Source organism: Thalassophryne amazonica, chromosome 21 (assembly GCF_902500255.1).
Source record: "Thalassophryne amazonica chromosome 21, fThaAma1.1, whole genome shotgun sequence".
Lineage (NCBI taxonomy): Eukaryota > Metazoa > Chordata > Actinopteri > Batrachoidiformes > Batrachoididae > Thalassophryne > Thalassophryne amazonica.
In genome coordinates, this window is record NC_047123.1 from 19,597,605 (window position 1) to 19,620,935 (window position 23,331).

The following is a 23,331-nucleotide window of genomic DNA, read 5'->3' on the forward strand; positions in this document are numbered from 1 at the left end:
TTGATATTTTTTAGTCAACAAACTGGATAAAATTGCAAATATTATATTTTATGGACTATTGCTATTGAGCAAATAATAATAACAAAAGAGAATCGCAACTGACAAAAAAAATTGTAAAAATGTAAAAATGTAAAAAAAAAATGTAAAAAAATGTAAAAATGAAAACATTCAATGTTTTATATGTGTGTGTGTGTGTGTGTGTGTGTGTGTGTGTGTGTGTGTGTGTGTGTGTGTGTGTGTGTGTGTGTGTGTGTGTGTGTGTGTGTGTGTGTGTGTGTGTGTGTAAATAACACAAGAAAGCGAAAACATTTATTTCCATTGTGGTTCATACATAAAATAACATAATCAAAAGCATGCAGGTAGCTGTAAAAACAATTATAGGATAAATGAACAGTATTTATAACAATATTTAAAATAAGTTAACAATAATGGTAAACATAACTAATGTAAAAAAAATAAAAAAAATTGGTGTGTAACACCAAAGAATCGATAGTAGATTTAAAATAAATATAAACTAACTTTTCAAAATAAAAATACCTAGTCAGTCAGGTGGATAGAATATTTTAGAATATTTGCAAGTTTTATCAAATGTACAAATGTTCATTTTATGCTTTTTAAAATTTTGACGAATAGCAATGGACAAAAAACTTTCAATTTAAATATCAACATATGTAAAACATAATTTTAGTTTGTGAATACATTAATATTATAATAATGGTGAGAGCTGAGTAGGGGGGCAAAGCTCTCGATTTACCGATCGATCTATGTTCCGATCCTCACCTATGGTCATGAGATTTGGCTTATGACCGAAAGAACAAGATCGCGAGTACAAGCGGCCGAGATGAGTTTCCTCCGCAGGGTGGCTGGGCGCTCCCTTAGAGATAGGGTGAGGAGCTCGGTCACTCGGGAGGAGCTCGGAGTCGAGCCGCTGCTCCTCCACGTCGAAAGGAGTCAGTTGAGGTGGCTCGGGCATCTTTTCCGGATGCCCCCTGGACGCCTCGCTGGAGAGGTGTTCCGGGCACGTCCCATTGGGAGGAGGCCCCGGGGAAGACCCAGGACACGCTGGAGGGACTACATCTCTCGGCTGGCTTGGGAACACCTTGGGGTTCCCCCGGAGGAGCTGGGGGAGGTATGTGTGGATCGGGAGGTCTGGGTGGCTTTGCTTGAGCTGCTGCCCCCGCGACCCAACTCCGGATAATGCGGAAGAAAATGGATGGATGGATGGATATAATACGTATCATATTATAGGGTTAGAAATAGTAAAACAAAAAAGACCGGTTCACGAAAATGTGACTCATTTCGTGACGAGAGCACGAAAGATTGGACTGGTTTGGACATGTCCAAAGGAAGGACCCAGAGTATATAGGGAGAAGGATGATGAGGATGGAGCCACCAAGCAGGGGGAGAAGAAGGAGGCCAAAAATGAGTTTCTATGAATGTGCTGAGGGAGGACAAGCACGTGGTTGTTGTGGCAGAGGAAGATACAGAGGAGAGAGTGAGATGGAAACAACGGATCTGCTGTGGCGATCCCTAACGGGAGCAGCTGAAAGAAGAAGGTTCGTTCACAGATTCGTTATGAGCTCTTATTATGAAATCCAAAAATGAGCCGGATGTAATGTTGGAGCAGTTTCCGGTTGCTCTCTGTCTCCGTGTTCAGTGTTATTCTACCTGCTATTTAGTCCGTTTATTTATTTTTTTTTTTTATGAACATAATATTAAGAGGTAATGTCGTTGGCAACGGCACGTTCGTTCCTGTCAGAGGCCTGTTACGGCGAGCAAGAACTTGATGCCAATTCCGCTCTCATGGAGCTGGACAAAGGTGTGTTGGTATGCAGTTAGCATAGTGCTAATTAGCGTCGGAATCTGGGTTTATTTGTGTGTTTACGTGTCTCTCTTTTTGTTCTTCCAGGTTTGCGCTCGGTGAAACTCGGAGAGCAGTGTGAGGCTGTGGTGCTTTTCCCTAAACTCTTCCAAAAGTATCCCTTTCCCATCCTCATCAACTCTGCTTTTCTGAAGCTAGCAGACATATTCAGACTTGGGTAAAGATGCTAACCCACCAAATATGAAAAAAAAAAAAAAAATTAAATGAATGATTACAAAAACCCTCGTATGCCACGTTGAAATGCCAAATATTTGCTGGTTTCATTCATTTACTTGCTGTTCCTGGATTCAGTCAAAAAGAAATTAGCTGCTTTTGTATATGACTCTTGAACTAACTTTTGTTGTGTTATTTTTATGATAATTTTTGTGATCATTGTGGCTCAACAATCTGGATTTTTTTTTGTTCTTAATTTGTAAAAGCTTGTCTTTGTTTTCAGGAACAACTTCCTTCGTCTCTGTGTACTGAAAGTAACTCAGCAGAGTGAGAAACACCTGGAAAAGATCCTTAATGTGGACGAATTTGTTAAGAGGGTGTTTTCTGTCATCCACAGCAACGACCCGGTGGCCAGAGCCATCACGCTACGGTAATCACGAACACTTCAAAGTAGCTGACTGTCTTGGACTTAATTTATATCAGCTATTAAGAAAAACAACAATGTGGTAAATCTGGATTCCAGACTGGAAAGTTTAAGTGCACAAGGAAGATGTTTTGATCGACTTTACGATTGCACGGACGGATTGCAGCATGTGGGTAATATGTTGCACGGTTCCTTGGAAGTGAGTGACTACAATTCTTACGTGTGTGGATTAATGGATACAGACTGTAAAGAGCAACAACAAAAACAAGTGAGATGTGACTGGTTGGAGCCGACAGATTGATATGTTTTCTACCTGGGTGATGGTCACAGTGTTCTGTCCACCTGTACATCCCTTCATTTTTTTGTGCACTTTACACTTGGGATAACTTTGCTTGCCTTGACCACCAACTGTGTCAAGATACCAGAAGAATGGTCAGGAGCTCAGGAAGACCTGGATTAAAAAAAAGCGCAGAATTTTAGAGGTCAAATCATGTGGCTGTGTTTTTTTTTTTTTCCTAGCTCTTATTTTGCACAGATGTTGGTTTTTCAGTTACCTAGAAGCTTATGTTTGAGTGGATGCGGATTTTGTGAGGAAACTGTGTGGGAAGAACTTTTCTGTGCACAGTAAAGTTTCCAGTCTGGTCTGGAGTAGGCCTTTGTCATGGACTGAGATGACCCCCGACCACATTTGTATATTCACCATCTGCACATGCGCAAAAAAATGGGAAGTTTGTTCTGTACTGAGTTTACCATTTCTGTGTGTGGGAAGGACTGAAAGCTGGTTTCAAATTATGGAGAAAAATAACCCACCTGCAAACCTGATTTTGGTCCACACATAGACAGGGTAAACTTGGTACAGAACAAACTCCCCTTTTTTCGCGCATGCACAAATAGCAAATATACAAATCTGGTATGGGGGTAATCTCAGACTGTGACACCGTCCTCAAAACCTGGGAGACCTTGTCAGAAAGAGACTAGTGAGGGTAGCCACCAAGACACTGATGACAACTGTGGAGGAGTCTGGATGACTTGAGGTTTGTAATTTGGAATGAAGAGGTGAGTCATGACATTACTACTGTGCTCCCAGAGTGAAATGAGCAACAAGTGTGAGGCCTAAAGAATAGAGCTACATTTTACATCAACGGTTTTTCATGTGGTTCACTCTGTTCAGGATGCTTGGTAGTTTGGCCTCCATCATCCCGGAAAGAAAGAACGCCCACCACAGTATTCGCCAGAGTCTGGACTCTCATGATAATGTCGAAGTGGAAGCTGCCATTTTTGCTGCTGCAAGTTTCTCTGCACAGTCAAAGTAAGCAAAGCTATGAAATAAATCGAACTGTAGTTCATAGGATGTCAGGAATTGATTGTTATTTTATCTTGGGATGCCAATCAGTTTAAATGCCATTTCTAATTTCAGAGATTTCGCAGCTGGGATTTGCAACAAAGTCAGTGAAATGATTCAAGGTAAAATCTTTAGCAGACATTCACATATTGAATTGTTGTACATTTTGTTGAGTACCAGCCAAATGGATATGAATAAATCACAAAGCATGTGTAGGTTTTGTTGGTTTGATCACTTAATCATTTACATATTTGAGTTTTTACTGTGTGTTTTTTATTTTCTATTTTTTTGCCTTCGCCCCAGGTTTGGATACTCCGGTGGAGCTGAAGCTTAAGTTGATCCCCATGTTGCAGCACATGCACCACGATGCCAACCTGGCGTCCAGCAGCCGAGAGCTTCTGCAGCATCTTGTCAGCTCTTACCCCTCCACCCCAATGGTCATTGTCACACTGCACACCTTTACCCAGCTGGCTGCGTCCTCCCTCATCGACATCCCAAAACAGGTATGACCACATCAGCGACAGGCCTCCTGTTGTTGACAGGTGCATCCTGCGTTAAAAAAAAAAAAAAAAAAAAATCTGTTTGAAGACAAACTCACTTTATATATCAGATGTGTTCAACATGTCAACCAGGTTGTCGGCGTGTGAGCTAACCCAGAATTATGAGGCCAACAAATGGAAACTCAGTATTTCAGCAGAAATCTGCAGTTAAAAAAGTTTGGGTTGCACATAAACATGCTTAAATTAACTTATGATTTAACTAATCAATTATCAAGTTAGAAATATAATTTAGAAGCTTATGCAATGTTTTTTAATCTCGATTTGTATGTCTGCATGACAGCACAAAGGCAGCAGCCAATGAGAACTCAGTAATAATATGCTTATAAAAATCTGATTAAATACCACCTAATATTCTTATTAATTAGAGGATCCCACCTGTAAGAAATATTTTTCACACATTTTGCCTAGTTATATATAAATATTAGGTGTTTGGAAGATTTTTATTACTAAGTTTTCGGCACAGTCTGCACTTTGCTGTGCACACACAGAGCTCCGACACACAGCTGAACTTATTCAGGGATTTTTTTTTTTTTTTTTAAGCTTGCGGCACACATTTGTGGTTTTAGATGTTTCCATAGTGTTTCAGCAGGAACATTTGAGCACAGACTGGTGAACGTTTACACTCTGTTCTCCTCGTGGAAACACAGAAAGACAAATTCTTTACTCAGAATGATTACAGCAACTTATGAACCGGGCATATCTTTGCATGTGTTTTTGGGGATGAAGTGAAGCAAGAGACTGAGTCCTTGTCCCTGTATTACCTGGCAATAAAATGTGTCTCATATGGAGGTGTGATTGTCAACTTCTTCTTTTTTTTTTTTTCTTCTCCAAACAGCTACAGCTTCTTCTTCAGTATCTGAAAGATGATCCAAGAAAAGCTGTCAAGAGACTGGCAATTAGTGACCTGAAGCTCCTGGCTAAAAAGGCTCCTCACCTTTGGATTAGAGAAAACACTCAGGTAGACTATCACATCCTGACATTTGCACAGATTATTTATTTTTTCTTGTTGGTTTGAAACAGTTTGTAATCAGGAGTATTTTCTGCCTCCAGACGCTGTGTGAATGTGCGTTGACTAGCCCATACAATAGTTTGAAGCTGGGGACATTGGCCGTCCTCTCCACCCTTTCTGGAACAATAGCAATCAAACAGTACTTCAGTGGTCTGTAATAAAATAATACTATGAATATGTATAATTATTTTACCCATTTAGCTGTGTGGTTTTGATCCTGTTATTTTTTTAATGAGAACAAATGAACAATGTTAAAGAATGAATCTGATGTCTCCTCAGGTAGTTCTTCAGTTCCCCCCCGCCTTACTGATCTGGTTAAACTGGCCCAAGAATGTTGTTACCACAGCAACCTGGCGGTGGCTGCTCATGGGGTCGTAGTCCTTGCCAACATTGCTGTTTCCTGTCCAGAAAAGGGTTAGTTAGAGTAAATACTTTGTTGGGGTGTTGACTGCTAGTTGTTCAACAAAATTAGATTTTTCAAGTTCACCTCCACTGCTGCTTCCCAAGACAGAGAGTCACTGTGTGTATTTTTCATTCACAGATATTGTACAGTTGGAGCAGGACACAGTTTTGGGAGTGGAGTCCCTCCTGCTGCTTTGCAGCCAGGACAGCAGCCCTGCTGCCCAGGCCACTCTCAAAGTAAGAGCGTTATCATAACGAGGCAATTAACGTGAGTGTAAATGAATCGCACATGGATTGTTAACATGTCACATTAAAGGTTTCAAAATATACATTATAATAATAGTTGAGTTAATCTGATTTATATGCAAACAAACAATACAACTCCTCTGTAAGGCTATTAGACTTTGGTTTGCAAGATTAAAAGCATGTACTGTATTTTCTAAACTATAAATTGCTCCCTAGTACTAGTCACATATGTCCAAAAATTCGTCATGATGAGGAAAAAAAAAAAACATTTCACATTTATTTTGCAAGAAGACGCAAAAGTAATGTAATCTGCACATTTATTCATCATGCAAAGACCATGTTAGTGAACGGACTAATGTTGTACAAAGCACAAAACTTGAGTAAAGTGCTTCTTGATACCACTAAACAGACCCTCGTAGGTGGTAAACATGCAGTGTAATTATTAAATCTTTGAAAACTCTTTTGTAAGTCATTTCTAAAAGATAATGGCCCGACCTTACTAGGTCAGCCTAGCTGACCTGCCGTTGCTGTTCTTCTTGTCTCACACAGTCCACTCAAAAGTTGTGCAAAGTAGTATGAAAGTTATTGTTCTTGTTTTCATTCCAGAGCCTGGTCTTTTAGTTTGAGGGCATGATTTCTGAAATTTTCTCATTCTGTAACACACAAAACATCTTTCTTATTTCGATAGCGAATCACAGTACCTCATTCAGTATACAGGAGCAGAATGTCACACGTGTAGATGGTGCTACGTTGTGGCCACAGATGATGTAATATTTTTTCTGTATACAAGTAGCTCTGGAATGTAAGTTGCAGGCCCTCCCAATCTAGTAAAAAAAAAAAAAAAAAAAAAAGACAAAACAAGAAATGATCTGGAAAATATGGCATGATAAGAAAGGGACAGATATTTGACAGGGAAGAAAAGAAAAAGCAGGTGATTTCATCAATCATGTCAGACAAAAACAAAACAGTCAAAATCTCTTTTCTTCAGGTTTACTACCAGTAGTTTATATTAAGGATTTTTACCCACTTTCTGTGAAATTCTTTTGATCACTAAATCTGAAATTGTCCTTTACATACGTACAAAAACAGTTAACATACAAATGCATTCACATGTCTAACACAGTATCAACAAACAAGTTAGCGTGGTGTAGGCTTGACTTTCTCAATTTGTGTCTTGTGCAACTTTTCAAAATAGACCTGCTGTGTAACATTCTCAAGGTTGTAACTTTTCCACTGAAATTTCAGCAATGATAAACCCCTCCCTACACTGAAGAGAGAAACGCAGAGCCTTTTTGTCATACCTGTCACCATTGACCCCATTTAAACTTCCCCATAAAACAAAGTGAGACAAGTGTCAGGAACTGAACTACAATTGAAGGAAATTTTACACAAGACGCTCCATGCCTTTATGAAGATGTGCCTTTTGATGGAGGAAACTGGACTAATACCTTCCTGTTCCTATTCATTGGATTATCAAAACTTGACACAGAACAAAAAACAACAAAAAAACAACTCAGTTTGTGCAAGTTGCTAGTTTCATATTTGAAAATGGAGTATAAAATGATAAAAGTGACAGGACACATGCTGGATAAAGATACAATGGTAAAATCCCACTTGGATTTTTAATATTGTTATTATTATTGTTAGTAGTAAATAAAAGCATTGCAGCCCCCGACTTCCCTAATAGATCCACTAGTCTATGCAAATAAAATAAAACATTGCAGAGAAGGCATGCTTTAATCTATTCATCTTTTACAAAATGCTCACAGGCCAAATATGGCATTGCAGCTAAAGAAGCCTGAACTCTTCTTTATTAATGTTACATTATTACAGCTTTTTGTGTCACTGATTCATTCTGCTGACCTCATTTTTTATATTTGGAGCCATTTTCCTGGCTGTTTGCTTGAAAAATATTATGGCGCAAACCTGCCCAATGGATGGCAGCGTTACATTTTCTAAATGTCACTGAAGCTTTTTTTTTTTTCTCGCTATGTTTAAAAAAAATGTGGCTTGGATTTAGCAAGCAGAAATGGTCAAGTCACTAAACACAGTGGTAATGAATTTTAATTTGAATAACTGCTTGCACAGAGCACTATAAGGAGGTGTATCTGTGAAGAAAATATGCAGAGGCACAATTCAGCTTCGTCTTTGCTGTTGCAAACTACCAGCAGACTGTTAAGTCATTGAATCCAAGTGTGCACTGTGATATTCAGCTTTCTTCTCATCTGTGTCGACCCTTTGATTTTTAGACAGCCCTCACTTCGCTGGTGAAGCTCCTGAAAAGTCGACCCAATCTGAGCCAGCCGGTAGTGGAATTCTTGCTCGGCCAGCTCCACTCTTCCTGCGACTCGTCTCGCGTCCTGCTGTGTCACACTCTAGCTGCCATTGCAACCCACCTGCCAGTGCTGGGAGACGGCATGCTGGGAGATTTGGTGGAGCTCTACAGAGTGGCTGGTCACTCCTCCACTGACAAGCAGCAAGAACTTCTGGTAAGAGCAGCTTACATTTAATAAAATCACACTTGTCTGGCAGATAACACGTCCCCTGGAGCAGTTTGGTACCTGTTTGCTATGCATTATCAACGCTAAATGGACCCGTAGCAACAAATCAACTTAAATCTGATTGAGTGGAGATTAGGATGCATGTCACTGTTATGTATGTTTTAGTGTCTTGAGTAAACACATGGTTATGTTCAGCTACAAGGTTGGTTATTTAATGTTGTCCTTAAATCAGACAGTAGCCTACGGGCCGTGTTGGAATGATAACGTCAGACACAGCTTTGCCTCAAAACTGACCAATCACAATGCCTGATAACCTTTCTTTCTATTTTACAAATAGACAGCAAATGATATGCCTCATGAGTGCTCAAATGAGCCATCATTTGTCCTACTCTGTTATGTTTTTACTCAACTGACACCGAGTTTTCTTTTGTTATCACGAGGCTCATCTACAAGCATATTTCTTAGCTGTCAGGTTTAGCAGGAATTGGAGCCCGGCTGAAGGATGAAAGCACAAATTACTTGTAGGTGGAAGTATTAATTTACATTGGAGGCAGGGCTGGATAACAGACAGACAAAACCAGGAACTGATGAAACCAAGCTGTGACATGATAACTAGCAATAAAACCACAGAGTGGAAACCCTGTTTAGTTTGTGATGTCCGTTTCGAAACATAAAAGAGAGAATGGAGTGACACGCCTGCTCACACAAACTAATAGACTGATTGGAAACAAAAGCAGCACTCAAGTGAGTGCCACCAGAAATAAACAAAATAAACGTAGAACCCTGTGTGTGTGTGTATGTATATATATATGTGTATATATATATATGTGTATATATATATGTGTATATATGTGTATATATATATATGTGTATATATGTGTATATATGTGTATATATGTGTATATATGTGTATATATATATATGTGTATATATATATATATATATATATATATATATATATATATATATATATATATATATATATATATATATATATATATATATATATATATATATATATGGGCAGCACGGTGGCTTAGTGCAGTGATTCTCAACCGGGGTGCCATGATCGATCGTCAGGGGTGCCGTGGGCAATTATCAGATATCACCAGTATCGGGTGTATGTGCTGTAATAGTGTGGCAGATGGTGTAATGCTCTTTTATTCCAGTAGGTGGCAGCAAAGCGTGCAGTAGCCCTGAGCCGTGTGCCGACAAGGAGGCGTGATCGCCATTTTAATTCCGGGCAAGTTAGTGATTTGTGTGCGTAGAAGTTCACTTAGTCTCGTCAAGAAACAGGTGGAATATGCCGGAAAGCTGCGCATGTTGGCAAAGTCACAAACGGAGGAACAAGGGAGACTATTTTCTTCCATAAGTAAGTGGTTTTGGTTCTTCTTGTCACTTTGTCAGTGATATTTGGATGATAAACAGCTGTATGTCTCCTGCCGTACCTGTGTCGCCCGATGACACGGATCATTAATTTCACTTATGTCTAGTTGATATTTTCCACTGCTAGACCAATGTCTAGTTAAAATTCTTGTCGGTAGTGACTAAAAATTGTTCGACAAGACTGGGGAGTTTTTTTTTTTTTGCCCCTTAAAATAATTAGATTAATGACCCGCGCTGTGCTGCCACACACACAGAAATGTGCACACACACACACCGCTGACTTCATGAATGAAACTCGGTCAATAAAGGATAATTGTGTAAAAATATAATATTTATAAAAGTATTGTAATGGTTTTAGGAGCCGCGCTGCGTTGAACACAGCGGCAGCTCAGCCGAGCAGTGTAGCTTAACAGCGCAGATCCGTGTAACTTTCAACACTAATATTTGTGAATGTGTGGGTGTCAGAGTAAGTTTAATACTTTCCTGACATAATTTAATGTAATTTAATTTTACTGGCTCGATATCCAGGACAAAATGGCATTTTAACATGTATTTTGCGAGCATTTTTCTGAGTGTGTTCAGTCGCGAATCTCCATTGAAAATGCATTAACATCCGGGTACTTCATCAATATTTTGCCCGGTTAGGAGGCGTCATGTTGCTGTCCATGAAGGGACGTTTTCGTTTAGTGTGCAGCATTGGGACTGCGCTCTCTAGTTCTCATATACAGCTCCATGACTATAGTATACTATGTTACGTCATATCTGTACCGCACGTGTTGCTAACGTGCTAACGCACCGTGTAGAGACAGTCGAGTTAGTGGTGCGTGACACATGACAGTGGTGTGCCGCAGGATTTTGTAAATATAAAAAGGGTGCCGCGGCTCAAAAAAGGTTGAAAATCACTGGCTTAGTGGATAGCACTGTTGCCTCACAACAAGAAGGTCATGGGTTCAATTCCCAACTGTGGCCTTTCTGTGTGGAGTTTGCATGTTCTCCCCGTGTTTGCGTGGGTTTCCCCTGGGTGCTCCGGTTTCCTCCCACATTTAAAGACATGCAGGTTATGTGAATTGGAAACTTTATAATTGTCCATGTCTCCCCTGCAAAAGAGGTCTCGATCTCAATGGAACTAACCTGGTGTGTGTGTGTGTGTGTGTGTGTGTGTGTGTGTATATATATATATATATATATATATATATATATATATATATATATATATATATATATATATATATATATATATATATATATATATATATATATGAATTGTAAAGCCCCCGCTCTTAAGTTGTGCTGTCCCAATTACAAACTATGAGAACTACAGTAAAGACAGTTTATTGAAATCTCATATGGAGTCAAACAGATCTGGGTTCTTAATGAACGTAGCTCATGCAGGAACTCTTTCAGAAGGAACCCAGAACAATGGTACAGTGATGTTTTATAGTGGGAGTCTTCTCCCCGTTACAATTGGTTGACCGGTTCTCGCAACCACTTCTGATTGGCTTCACAGCTTAGAATGAGCCCTTCAAATCTGTATGGGAACGGGCTCCTTCATCGAGGTAACTATGTTGGTACAGTAGCCTGAAAGGGACATACTTATTACACCTTTCACATTTTGCAGCAGAAAATAAAAAAATAAGAGGAATCAGTGGTTGCAGAATTGCAGCCAGAAAAACATGTTAATTCTCTGTGTTGTTGTTGTTGCCATTGTGTCACCCCACCACAAATTTTAGATCTGAATCCACTGTGATTGCTGCAGGTTTCATTGGCAACAGTGATTTTTGTTGCTAGCCAGTCCTGTCTGTCGGTTGAAGTGAAGCTGGTCATCAAACAGCAGCTGGAGAACGTCGCTAACGGCTGGACGGTGTACCGCATTGCGCGGCAAGCGTCACGGATGGTGATCACAACTGTTTACATCAAAACATGTTTCTGAAACCTGCAGCTGAGATAGCTGATCCCCCACTTTGCCAACAGGGGTGCCACGAGTTCTCCAGCGAGCTGTACCAGAGTCTGCGGACCCGCGTGGCTTCAGAGCACTTTTACTTCTGGCTGAACAGCCTGAAGGAGTTCTCCCAGGCAGAGCAGTGTCTGAGTCACGTGGAGGACGGAGACTACAGTGGAGCCATGAGCGCCATCACTGAAGCCCTGCGCTCCTACCAAAAGGGCGTAGCCTCCCTCACAGTCAGTTAACTTAACACACTGATGCCTGTCTTGTTAAGCCAATGGAACTATTAAGCTGTTGCTTGTGTCTGACTCTTTGCTTAATTTGTCTTTCCAGGCAGCCAGCACTCCACTGAGCCCGCTTGCGTTCCAGTGTGAGTTCATTAAGCTTCGCATCGACACCCTACAAGCCCTGTCACAGTTAATATGTACATGCAACAGCCTGAAAACAAGCCCACCTCCTGCAATCGCCACCACCATTGCACTCACCTCAGGCAACGAGCTGCAGCGGTGCGGCCGCATCTCCATGCAGGTAAAACACCGCCAAAGAGCGAGACCTTTGGAATGTTTGCTTACAGGGGATAGATAGGTAGATTTATATCCAGCAAGCAAAGTTTTGGGGTGGACTGGCTGTCTGTTAGGGTGGTTGCCATCTGGTGACCAAAGGCTCTTCCATGGTCTGGGGGATGTCGCACCATGAGGTGCCAACGCATTCTTCCAGACCTGCTTTTTGTCACTGAAGGCTGCAGGTTGTCATGTTGGAATGTGCAGTCTGTTTGACTTTTTTTTTTTTTTTTTTTAGTTATCTAGCTTTACTTTTTTCCAGATGAAGGTATGCATGGATGAGTTTAGAAGTCTTGCTTCTCGCTACGCTGATTTACACCAGTCATCCTTTGATGCCGACTACGCCACCCTCCGCAACGTGGAGCTGTATCCTTAAACCTGTCCCGAACAAATCCTACTTCCTGACACTTTTTGCCGTCTCCACTGAAGCAGTTCTCAAGTATTTTCTTGAGACACTCAGAAGTTAAAAACAAAGGAACACCCAAGACCTGCCCTCCCCCCAACACGCACACATTTTCTTTCCATATTTGCCTGTGTATTAATATTATGTTCAAGCAGAACAGAGAGAGAGAGAGAGAGCACATTAAAAATGTTTCTATTGCAAAAATCATAGGGCATTATTACTGCCTTCTTATTTCCTCCTTCAACTTTATAACTGTCCAGGTCTCCCTTGTAAAAGAAATCTTGATCTTAATGGGACTAATCTAGTAATAAAGGTTAAATTAAAAAGTTATTTCATGGTGAAAAAAAACACCTGTTCATACATAAAATGTCACCTTGTTTGAATACATTTTCTTTGTCAGCTCGATTTTTTTTTTATTTTTTTTTTATTGTGCCCACATTGAATTCAGTTATACTTACGTTTTTCTTTGGCTTCCTTTAGAGGCAGTGTACATACCAGATAGAACCACTTCTCTAACTTGAATGGATTTTATTTTTTTTCCCTTTAACTGCCCTTCCAGACAACAACAAAGCTGTTTGCTCATCTCTCATGTAATAGAAACGCTGATCTTGGACCCACAGGCAGCCAGGTAGGAGCTACTGTGACAGTCGAGAACAGCCTTGTGTGGTTTGTATGGATTTGTTTGATATTTTATACCAGTGTTTGTCAAACTTTGTTAGACCAACGACCACTTAACCAATAAAAAAAAATCTTGCAGACCACCTAACTGTCCAAATATCTGCAAAAGAATAAGTCTGCTTACCACTCCTACAACATGTTACTAGCTATGAGACTTTGGAGTCATTTTTTAAACAGATTAAGCAATACTTTAAACTTAAAATCTGAATATTTGAATTGAACTATTTGACAAATATACTACAATAATATACATATAATATATATAATACATATATAATATACAGACCACTCTTTTAGGAAAATAATAACGTGCCACCTACGATGGCTTGGATGTGGGGATAATTGTGTTTAATGATTCACTAGTCAGATATGATGTGTCACCTTGACAATGTCTCTCCTATGAATGGCAGTAAGCTTCACATTCGGAAATCTAGTAAATCCTGTAAACCTTTCATCACTGTATGCTGTTGCTTATCATATTGATTGTGTTAATTAAGAAATGCATTAAAATAATGTAGTTTTAGATTAATTTTCTAAGCTTTGTGGGTTTTGATATTTCATAAAGGTACATTATATGTTGTAGGCTGTTAAGTCTGAGAGGTATAACATCAGCTTACAGCATAATGTCAGTGCAGCACAAAGGTTTTAGGGACATGAATGAAAAGTTGTAAAGCAGTATATATAAGTAAGCTGTTCCACCACTTTCCCTCATACAAATACATGTATATTTCTTTTAGGTGTTCTGCAGTTTATTGAGAACATGGGTTTGTAAGTAACTGGAGCTCTTGGTGAAATGGTATTGTACCTGTATTAATGGTAAATCTCCACCTGGTGGAGATATTACTTCTTTTCAAGAACTTTGAGTGTAGGCTGCTGTGGGATGCTGCCAACTATGGCCAACCTGTTGCTTATATTAGTAGATGTGGGTGTCACAATTATTTTATTGTTGAGGGATCATCAGCAAATTTCTGTGCATTGCAAAGAAATCTTAAAAAAAAACAATCTGTGATTTTTTTTAAAACCAGGTTTGTAATTTTAGAATTTGTTTTATTTTTTTAATAAAAAAAAAGTAAAAAAGTAAAAAAAAAAAAAAAAAGATTTTTGCTGGAATAGGTACATTGTTTAAGTTTTAAATTACAGTTTTTGTTGGTCCGTAGAATGGGGTGGGTGAAGGGGGCACTGATTTATTGAGTGTTTTTGTTCCCATACAGATGAAGCTGTGTTTGTCTGATTTTGTAAATAGTTTTCAAGATTACGGCACCCTGGCATTGGTTCAGACAGAGAGTGAATATGAGCGACGGATGATGTCGGTCTTCAACCACGTGCTGGAAGAAGTGGAGAGTCTGACCAAAAAACATCCTCCTGTTTCTTACCTGGTGAGACTGAAAAGATGTAGAATGGTTAAAAAAAAAAAAAAAAGATTCTCCACATTTTTTAGAAATCTGTAGCTTCATTTAAAAACAAAATTCATAATATTGTGGGATGGGGGTTTGTATTAATTTGTTATAAACAAGCAGCTATAGCCTTGGTGGCCACTTTGGAAAGGAAAGAATCTGACAAACAAGCTAGTTTCCAGATAAATGTAATTTCAACCACATACATTTTGAGAGAGAGAGAAGGAAAAAGTGTCTGCTTTGGCTACACTGATATAAAATGTTTTCCACAAGTTGCATGGGCTTGTATCCATGTTGTTTGAGGTTTAGTATGTAACAGCTGTATAACAATCAGAATCTAGCAGCTTATTTCTCTGATTTACTACATTTCAGTGGAGAAACCATCTCACTGACCCCATTCTCTCCTTACTTTGCTCGACCACCTCCCTGGCCTTCTTTTTTTGCCCGTGGCTAAAATCATACAAAGTACTTTCCGTGGTGTTGTGTGGAGATGTGACCATGTTATGAGTTTTAGAATGTTAACAGCTGTGAAACAGTCAGATTTAATATGTTTCTTTATGATAAGTGTCTCTCATCTAGACAACTGCAACTGCTCCTAATTTTAATCATTCATCCACCATTCACTCACCATGCACCAGGTGTTAGAGACATGGGATATTACATAAGCAAAACAAAGGTTCTTTTCTGGTTAATTTGGAACCTCAAAGTTCACTAGATTTTAATCAGTTTGTCCTCATGATATGCCCTTGAAATTTGGAGGTATTCAACATAATGTCATTTGTTGCATTTGAGTCATCATGTTTGCAGTCCAAAGTGGATGGACTTATTGGTTTTCCTGTTTCTTACTTTTTCCAAAGCCTCAGATCCTTGTGTTATTATAACCTGAACTTTTTCTCCTGCTGTATTTACTTTGAAAATGAAGCTTCAGCATATTGATTTCAATGTAAAGGATGTTTGTTCTTGTTGTCCTTCAGCACACAGGTTGTCTGTGTGACGCCGTCATTGCGTTGCTTAAAGTCCCCCTGTCTTTCCAGAGGTATTTCTTCCAAAAGCTTCAGTCAACCAGCATCAAGGTAAATCAATTCTATTTAACCATAAAACATGACAGAAATGATCATTGTTTTTCAGTATCTATTTAATAGTGTTTGTTTTTGTTTTGTATTTAATCTGTAATTTGTCAGAAATTTGTTGATATAAAAAGAATTTGCAGGTTTCCAGAGGTTGGAATGACATCTAGAAGGTTGTTTTATTTTTCCTGAAAACGTAAATTGATGATCAAAACTGTTCATGAATGGTTTTCCTTTTTGATTACTTGCATTGTCATTTCATCTCTGAAAAGTTATTGTATACATTACATATGCTTTAAGAAAAAACCCGCACACAACAGATGATCAAACTATGATCACGGTGCTCCTCAATTTCTTTTTAAACACATAATCTGCAAATTATAGTTGGACTTTTCACAGGGATTAATTAATACAATGAAACAGACCTAAATGATGCACACATTTAGAAATGTATAGGTATATGAATTGAAATGCATTAAAAAAAAACAGAGCTTGAGCTCTGCCCACTAATCACTTGGCATTGGGTCTGCACCCTCATGTACATTTGCTTACTAGGCTATGATTCAAATGTCTGATGTGGCAAATTGTCCTCATGAAAAACTCAGATTTTGTGTATTTGCAAATAAAGCTGCAGCACAGCATCACAAAAAAGGTAGAAGAGCAACATGAAAACAAAACCTCCCTGCAGATATAACCTCAAGAAAAGCTTATTTTGGAATGCAGGCTAGCTTTGATGCTGTGCCGTCTTGGTGAAATACTGATCCAGAATAATGCAGTCTGAACGTCACGCAGCAGCAATTCTACAGTTGTTGACAACCGTCAACTTCAGGATGAGCCACAGTCACTTTGCTGGACCAGGCAATTTTCAATTTCAATTTATTTTCATTTATATAGCGCCAAATCACAACAGAGTTGCCTCAAAGCGCTTCACACAGGTAAGGTCTAACCTTTCCAACCCCCAGAGCAACAGTGGTACGGAAAAACTCCCTCTGAGGAAGAAACCTCAAGCAGACCAGACTCAAAGGGGTGACCCTCTGCTTGGGCCATGCTACAAACATAAATTACAGAACAATTCACGGACGAATATACAATAAATGCTATTGGCGCACAGGACAGGATGATCGCCGACACGAATACAACTCCCATCTCTGGATGGAGCTGCACCTTAAACAGAGAGAAAAAACAGAATCAGGCATCAGAAAGACAAAAAATACAGTATAATTTGCCAGCATTAAACAAGAAAAACAGAGAAATACTAAGGTGATCGCCAGCCACTAGCCCTAAACTTCACTAAAAGACCCAAAATTTAGGTAAAGTTGAGGCCGCAGCCCACTACAATTACTAATAAATTAATTAAAAGAGTAAAAAGCGTAAAACAAAACTGTACCAGTATGCTAGCCATATGAAAGGGAAAATAAGTGCGTCTTAAGTCTGGACTTGAACATCTCCACAGAATCTGACTGTTTTATTGACACAGGGAGATAATTCCACAGAACGGGCACGATAAGAGAAAGCTCTGTGACCCGCAGACTTCTTATTCACCTTAGGGACACAAAGTAGTCCTGCACCCTGAGAACGTAAATCCCGGGCCGGTATGTAAGGTTTAATTAGTTCAGCTAGGTAGGGAGGTGCCAGTCCATGAATAATTTTATAGGTTAGTAGCAGAACCTTGAGGCAATGATGCAAAATGCTTATAGTTGACTAAATCGGAGGCCTACAAGCAGCCGGAGGTGGTGGCCAAGTGGTTAGTGCACTTGGTTTCAGTGTGGAACTTTCCTGGTTCAAACCCTGCCCCTGCCACAATGTGTCAGGAAGGGCATCTGGCATAAAACCAATTCAACATGCAGATTCACCTCAGATTTGCTGTGGCAACCCCAAGTGCAAACAAGGGAGCAACTGAAGGGACTTACTGGAGGACTACGAGCAACCAGCAAAATATTTGAAAGGATGACAGTAAAACATGACCAAAAGTGTAACGTGGCAAGATACTTGCATACATTTATTACATTACGGTCAGTGAGTTTGTGTGCGTTTTGTTTTCATAGCTCGCTCTGTCTCCATCCCCACGAACACCAAGTGAACCAATCCCAGTGCAGAGCAGTCAGCAGCTGACTCTGAAGGTGGAGGGGGTTGTTCAACACGGTACCACTCCAGGACTTTTCCGGAAGATCCAGTCTGTCTGTCTCAATGTCACTTCTGTTCTGCAGAGCAAGACTGGGCCTGATTACAAGGTAACAAGACTTTGTGTTTAATTAATGACAAACATTTTGTAGTCGTAAATCCAGTTAGATCTGTCATTCCTGATCTCGGTAAACAGTCCAAATACAGCTTTATATTTACTCACAGGGTGCACCAGAGGTGTGTGCTATGAAACAAGACTTGTGCATTAGCGAAGTATGCAAGCTGAAAGCTAGGGTTTTCAAGGAGACAAATGTGGCTCTCTATTAACCTGGCTAGATCACTCTGGTAACTTACACCTCAAATTTAACCTGGTTTGGACCTGATTATTTTCAGAGCTTCAACTTAATCGGCTATCAATAAAGAAGAGTGTTTTCACAAAGCTCCTCTGATTTGTATGGCTGTGTATTCCAACTTCTGGGTATTCACTCTTTTGGGCCTGTGTCCATGTAGCATTTTCTTCTGGCAGAAAAGTACTGGCAGGGTGCTAGTGAGTGCTTCAGTTCAGCTTTTTCATATAACAAAAAAAAATCCTTGCACATAGGACTTGTTTCGATGACAGTACACAACTTAAAATGTGTATAGTGCTGAAAAACAGCATTCACCAGAAACATAGTCCGTCCAATCTGCTCCTGTACATAAGGTTTTCTGTCTCTGTTATGTTAGTTTTAGTGTAACGTCATATAACTCATGGTAGACAAGAGACATCCAAAACCAGCTTCTTCTCCATTTTCCTGGTTGTTATGGTGATTGGTTGCCTGGAAAGGAACTGCCGTGACGGTACATCTGGACTGGGAAAATACGTTTTTCTGAACTGTTAGGTTTTCAGCTTGAAACACTTGGAACAGCTGCATAATAAGGCAAAAAGCACTCTGGGGAAAACAAGACAGTGGATGCAGAACATTTTTAAAAGGTGGTTGTATACGCTCTGTTCTCATTTGGAACGCTAGCGCTCACAAACGAACACTATATGTACACAGGCCATCATTCAATATTTTTTAAGATCCTTTAAAGGAACTTTTTATAACAGTGTGTAGAATGGTGTTTTCTCTTGAAATGAGTTCATTTTTCAAAGTGACATGCCATGATTTTCATGAACAAATGATAAATTGGTCACAGTATTGTGAAAAATGAGTTTGTGTCGGGTGGTGACGACTGTTATATTTGAGCAATCTGCACATACGTCTTAAACGTTTTCCACCATTGCATATAAACACTGACATGTTTTTGCCTCTGACTGATAGAATTGCATTTGTGTGAAATATTTTGAGTAACAAGTAAACAAACACACGTTTGCAAGAAATGCCAGATTGTACATAATCCCAAAATACTCTGAATTAAAAATAATACTTTGAATGTAGGCATTTGTGACACATATCAGCCAGAAAAAAGGAGATAGAACAGTCTTTATTTGCTGCCTAGTTTGTATAACTGCTTGTACCGTTTGCACTGATTGTGAATTTGGGGTTTGTCAAACCATCTCACACACAGAAAGCCTAGATATGTTGATCTGGCTTCATAGTGCAGAGCTCTGGCCTTTGCATATCTGTTGTTTGTGGCTTGCTTTTTTTTTTTTTTTTTTTTAAATCATGATAACACTCCCATAATCCTCTTCTCCCACACAACCTTCAGTTTCCAGTCGATACCAAAACCAACGAGATCGAGCAGCGTGTAGAGCCTCACAACGACTACTTCACGACCCAGTTCCTGCTGAATTTCTCCATCCTGGGCACTCACACCGTCACTGTGGAGGCCTCCGTGGTGGATGAGAACGGCATTAAGTGGAAGACTGGACCTAAAACGACTGTGTCAGTTAAATCCCTGGAGGATCCGTATTCCCAGCAGCTCCGACACCAGCTCCAGCAGCAAGGCGGGGCGCAGGCCGCCCCGCAGAGGAGCGCATACGCTCGCTTCTAGTCTGCACACCCTTCAAGGTCAACTACCAGAACACTTTTTCTTTGTATGCAAGTCATAATGTCTTCTGTAAACTGAATGTGTGGTTTTTCAAGCAAATTAAAGAGAAGATTAAATTTTAGAATTGCATTGTGTTTAAATCTTCTAGGACACTCAGTCATGATCCTTCTACATAATTTGATGGTTTTTGGCACTAAAAGGTGACTACTAGAAAACATTATTTCTTGTAATCGCCTTCCTGTGTCATCAATCATTCGTATCTAACACACTGTAATCACTGGAATAATTTAATGTTGGATGTCCTTGAACTTAGCATGTGGTCTGCTGTAATACGATAAAGCGCCATCAGGGGGCAGCACCCGTCTGAAGGGCAGATTTGTGATAAGTCCGAATCAGCAGTTAAATATTCTTTTCGAAACTGTAACTGGGTTAGTGATATAGTGTTTCACTGTAGGACAGTTGGTCAGAACACAATTTTATTTAGATTAAGCATTTTTAAATGCAAATTTTCACACACACATATGATGATGTAATCTTAAAATAGTTATTTTAAGATTACAGTAATAGTTGAGAATGAGTCCAAATGACGGGAAAATGAAGCATTTGAATTTGGTGGCAAAATTAAAAGCATTTTAAATTATACATCATAAAACAGCGCTGAACAGAGCATGCGCACTTTGGTTGGAAGCTGGCGTCAAGCGAATGAAATGAATCAAGCAGGAGAATGTAAACTTAGCGGATTTCAAAGTAAAAACGCGTCTCAAATTACCTAAAAACTTACCTGTCTTTGTGTAACTTTCATGTTTTTATGTGTGCGTCTAGAAACTTGCTGTCAAAATAACAACCGCCCATGTGGATTTTTAATAGCTAACTGAATTTAAATGTTTTCCTATTTATTCTAATTTACAACGTATTTTACCACTGTGACCAATTTTGTTAAACGAATTCCTTTGGTTTTTTGGTGTCCTAAGTTAGGTATGTTGCTTTTTTCTTAATGTATTGCAAATGCCAGTCAAACAGGAATGCATATATTTTCTAGGGGCTAAAAAGTAAAAATATATTAAAAGTATGGGGAACGAAAAAGTAAATATTGAAAAATATAAAAATTTTATGAAGTTTAAGCCATGTTCATAATTGACAATTGACATGGTTTAAAAACTTTGAAATTTATTCTGCTACTTGCATAAAATTTACTGTCAAGCGTGAAATTTCATTAATAAAAATATACTGTTTTTCTTCTTCTGTGCTGTAATATTTTTTATACAGCAATGAAAATTTAACCAGAAACAAATCCCTTGAAGACTGGTATTGAAGTTGGTCTTTTACGCTGAAAGCACAACAGACTAACGTGGTCGCATTCTGGATGTTTTTGTACCTTGACGCTGGAAAAAAAATAAATAACGGGTCCTGCTAGCACAGAAAAAAGAAATCGTCGCTTTTCGTATTTATGTCGTTGACTTTGCATAATATATGCAACATTAGTACCAGATCAAACAATGCTTTCATCCTCGTTGGATAATAGGAGCTTTGTAACGTTAGCGGGTTAGCTGAGGTGATGATAATGGTCCATCAGTGGAATTATCACGGTGCTAGCTAGTTAGCCGGAGAGCTAACGGTGCCCCCGAGCGGCGCCGGATACTTTTGTTTGTGTTTGTTTTTTTGTTTTTTGTTTTTTTATTTAGTTGAATGGTTGCAACTGAGTGTCTTTCAGCCTTAGGTTTGCTGGAATGTTACTGAACATTCTCTTTACTCCACAAAAAAATTGTCGAGATGTTAAGCGTTTAAGCACGTGACGCGGTTTATTTGGCTCCAGTAATTAGCCGTAACCTGGTCGTTCGCCGGTCATTTGGATGCTTCAGTGACACGAACGCCGGGTGAGTGAACTTAGTACATTTCAGCTTGCGACTACGTTGTAGTGAAGGGACACTTGATGTTATTAAAAAAAATACAAAGTTATTAAATTTAGAACCAAAATGTATTGTATGGGATGTCAAATCTGACACCGACAAAGTAAAAGAATGGATTTCTTCCATGCTGTGCTAAGTCTATCCAACTAGCATACTGGAAAGTCCTTGTCCACTGCTTGTGGTCGATTTGTCCAAGTCCAGGTAGATGGCAGACATCCCGTGACATAACCTCACCCATCCGGTTGGCAGTAAATTGCGCGGACTTTGTCTTGTAGAACTGAGTTTTGTTCAGTGTACAGCTGGGGGGTGATTGTCCTGTTTTGACACAGGTATTAAGTGAACAAATGCATTGCTTGTCTTTTGTTAACAGGCTGTTGGTGCTGCTCCAAGGTGTCATAAACCAAGCTGAAAGATTTCCGTGTTTTTCCTCTCTCCCCAGGTGTGAATCAGAATGGCACAACTTTTGGACGGAGCCAGCAAGTTGAGCTGGGTTCTGCTGAAGTCAGTGCTGCGATTCACCTTCATGTTTTTCAACAACTGTGTAGCGATCCCATCCTACTGCTTCTACCTGCTGCTTCTCCAGCCGCTGAGAATATGGGACAGCTCTGCTTTTTGGCACATCGAAGGAGTCATGTTCAAGTGGCTGCTGGCGATGGTATCTTCATGGGGCTGGGTTGCAGGTTACACAGGTACGATTGTTTATCCATTTTAAAATGCTTCTGTACGGCATGCTGCTGGTGTTGTGTATTTTTTCATGCTTCACCCAAAAAAGTTATCCAGTTCATCAGATAGTTTCAAGTGGTAGAGAGTGCACATACTGCAGGCAGACTCTTCTCGACAGACTAAAAGGTAAAGGTAACCCCTGAAACATGCTGATGCAAAAATGGGATGTTGTGGTAGCAATAGCCCCCCCAATTCTCTGTGTCTTAATATCCCACCGGGTGTGTATTGGAAGCGTAGCATGTAGTTGTGAAGATGCTTTATTTCTCCCCTTGTCTTTTGCACTTTTACAATGTGTAAAACTTTAGCAAAAAGTATATACTTTTGTTTTCTTTCTTCCACTATTCAGTGTTTCCTCGAGAATTTTTTTCAGGCCCAGGGATACTTTTCTACCCCCGCCCCCCCCATCACAAGCTGTGTTGCATGGAAAACGTGAGCTTCTCAGAAATGCTAAAGTTAAGAATATGCTCATGCATTTTATCCTGCCAGAATCATGCAGTTGTAGTTTAAAAAAAAAAAAAAAAAAAAACTTTTCCCAGAACAGTAGACAGATATTTTCATATTAAACTGGGATCACTCAGTTTCTGCTTCATTAACCACGCCAGTAACTGCATGGATGCAAATAATATATTTGGTATAAGCAAAGTTTAATGTTCATTTTTA

General features: G+C 39.5%; 2 protein-coding genes across 4 annotated transcripts in view; both read left to right on the forward strand.

Annotated features, from left to right (window-relative positions):
- Positions 1 to 1,725: 1,725 nt before the first annotated feature.
- Positions 1,726 to 22,514, forward strand: ints7 (integrator complex subunit 7). Of its 2 annotated transcripts, XM_034162762.1 has the most exons (21): positions 1,726 to 1,819; positions 1,910 to 2,039; positions 2,319 to 2,465; positions 3,631 to 3,768; positions 3,877 to 3,923; positions 4,105 to 4,304; positions 5,197 to 5,319; positions 5,412 to 5,520; positions 5,650 to 5,784; positions 5,912 to 6,009; positions 8,268 to 8,507; positions 11,662 to 11,799; positions 11,877 to 12,083; positions 12,181 to 12,375; positions 12,670 to 12,773; positions 13,370 to 13,438; positions 14,732 to 14,864; positions 15,857 to 15,955; positions 17,995 to 18,180; positions 19,760 to 20,061; positions 22,388 to 22,514. In XM_034162762.1, exons 1-20 carry the CDS (start codon positions 1,726 to 1,728, stop codon positions 20,042 to 20,044), a joined length of 2,877 nt encoding a protein of 958 aa, XP_034018653.1. In that variant the 3' UTR covers positions 20,045 to 20,061; positions 22,388 to 22,514. The 2 variants fall into 2 exon arrangements, with proteins under 2 accessions (XP_034018653.1, XP_034018652.1); XM_034162761.1 differs by lacking the exon at positions 22,388 to 22,514 and having other exon boundaries at positions 19,760 to 20,162.
- Positions 20,039 to 23,331, forward strand: part of lpgat1 (lysophosphatidylglycerol acyltransferase 1) — a 67,179-nt gene continuing 63,886 nt past the window's right edge. Inside the window, exons 1-2 of one of the 2 annotated variants that reach the window (XM_034162767.1) lie at positions 20,039 to 20,061; positions 22,388 to 22,637. In XM_034162767.1, coding sequence (XP_034018658.1) covers positions 22,400 to 22,637 — 238 coding nt within the window. In that variant the 5' untranslated portion in view covers positions 20,039 to 20,061; positions 22,388 to 22,399. Of the gene's footprint in view, positions 20,062 to 21,429; positions 21,916 to 22,387; positions 22,638 to 23,331 lie in introns of those variants that run through there. The other variant, XM_034162766.1, reaches the window with a different exon arrangement.

Excerpts from the sequence above, each read along its gene's own strand:
- ints7 (XM_034162762.1), top strand. The coding sequence starts at position 1,726 with ATGTCGTTGGCAACGGCACGTTCGTTCCTGTCAGAGGCCTGTTACGGC. Across the intron at positions 3,769-3,876 it reads AGTTTCTCTGCACAGTCAAA|AGATTTCGCAGCTGGGATTT; the intron begins GTAAGCAAAGCT and ends TTCTAATTTCAG. Across the intron at positions 8,508-11,661 it reads ACAAGCAGCAAGAACTTCTG|GTTTCATTGGCAACAGTGAT; the intron begins GTAAGAGCAGCT and ends TGATTGCTGCAG.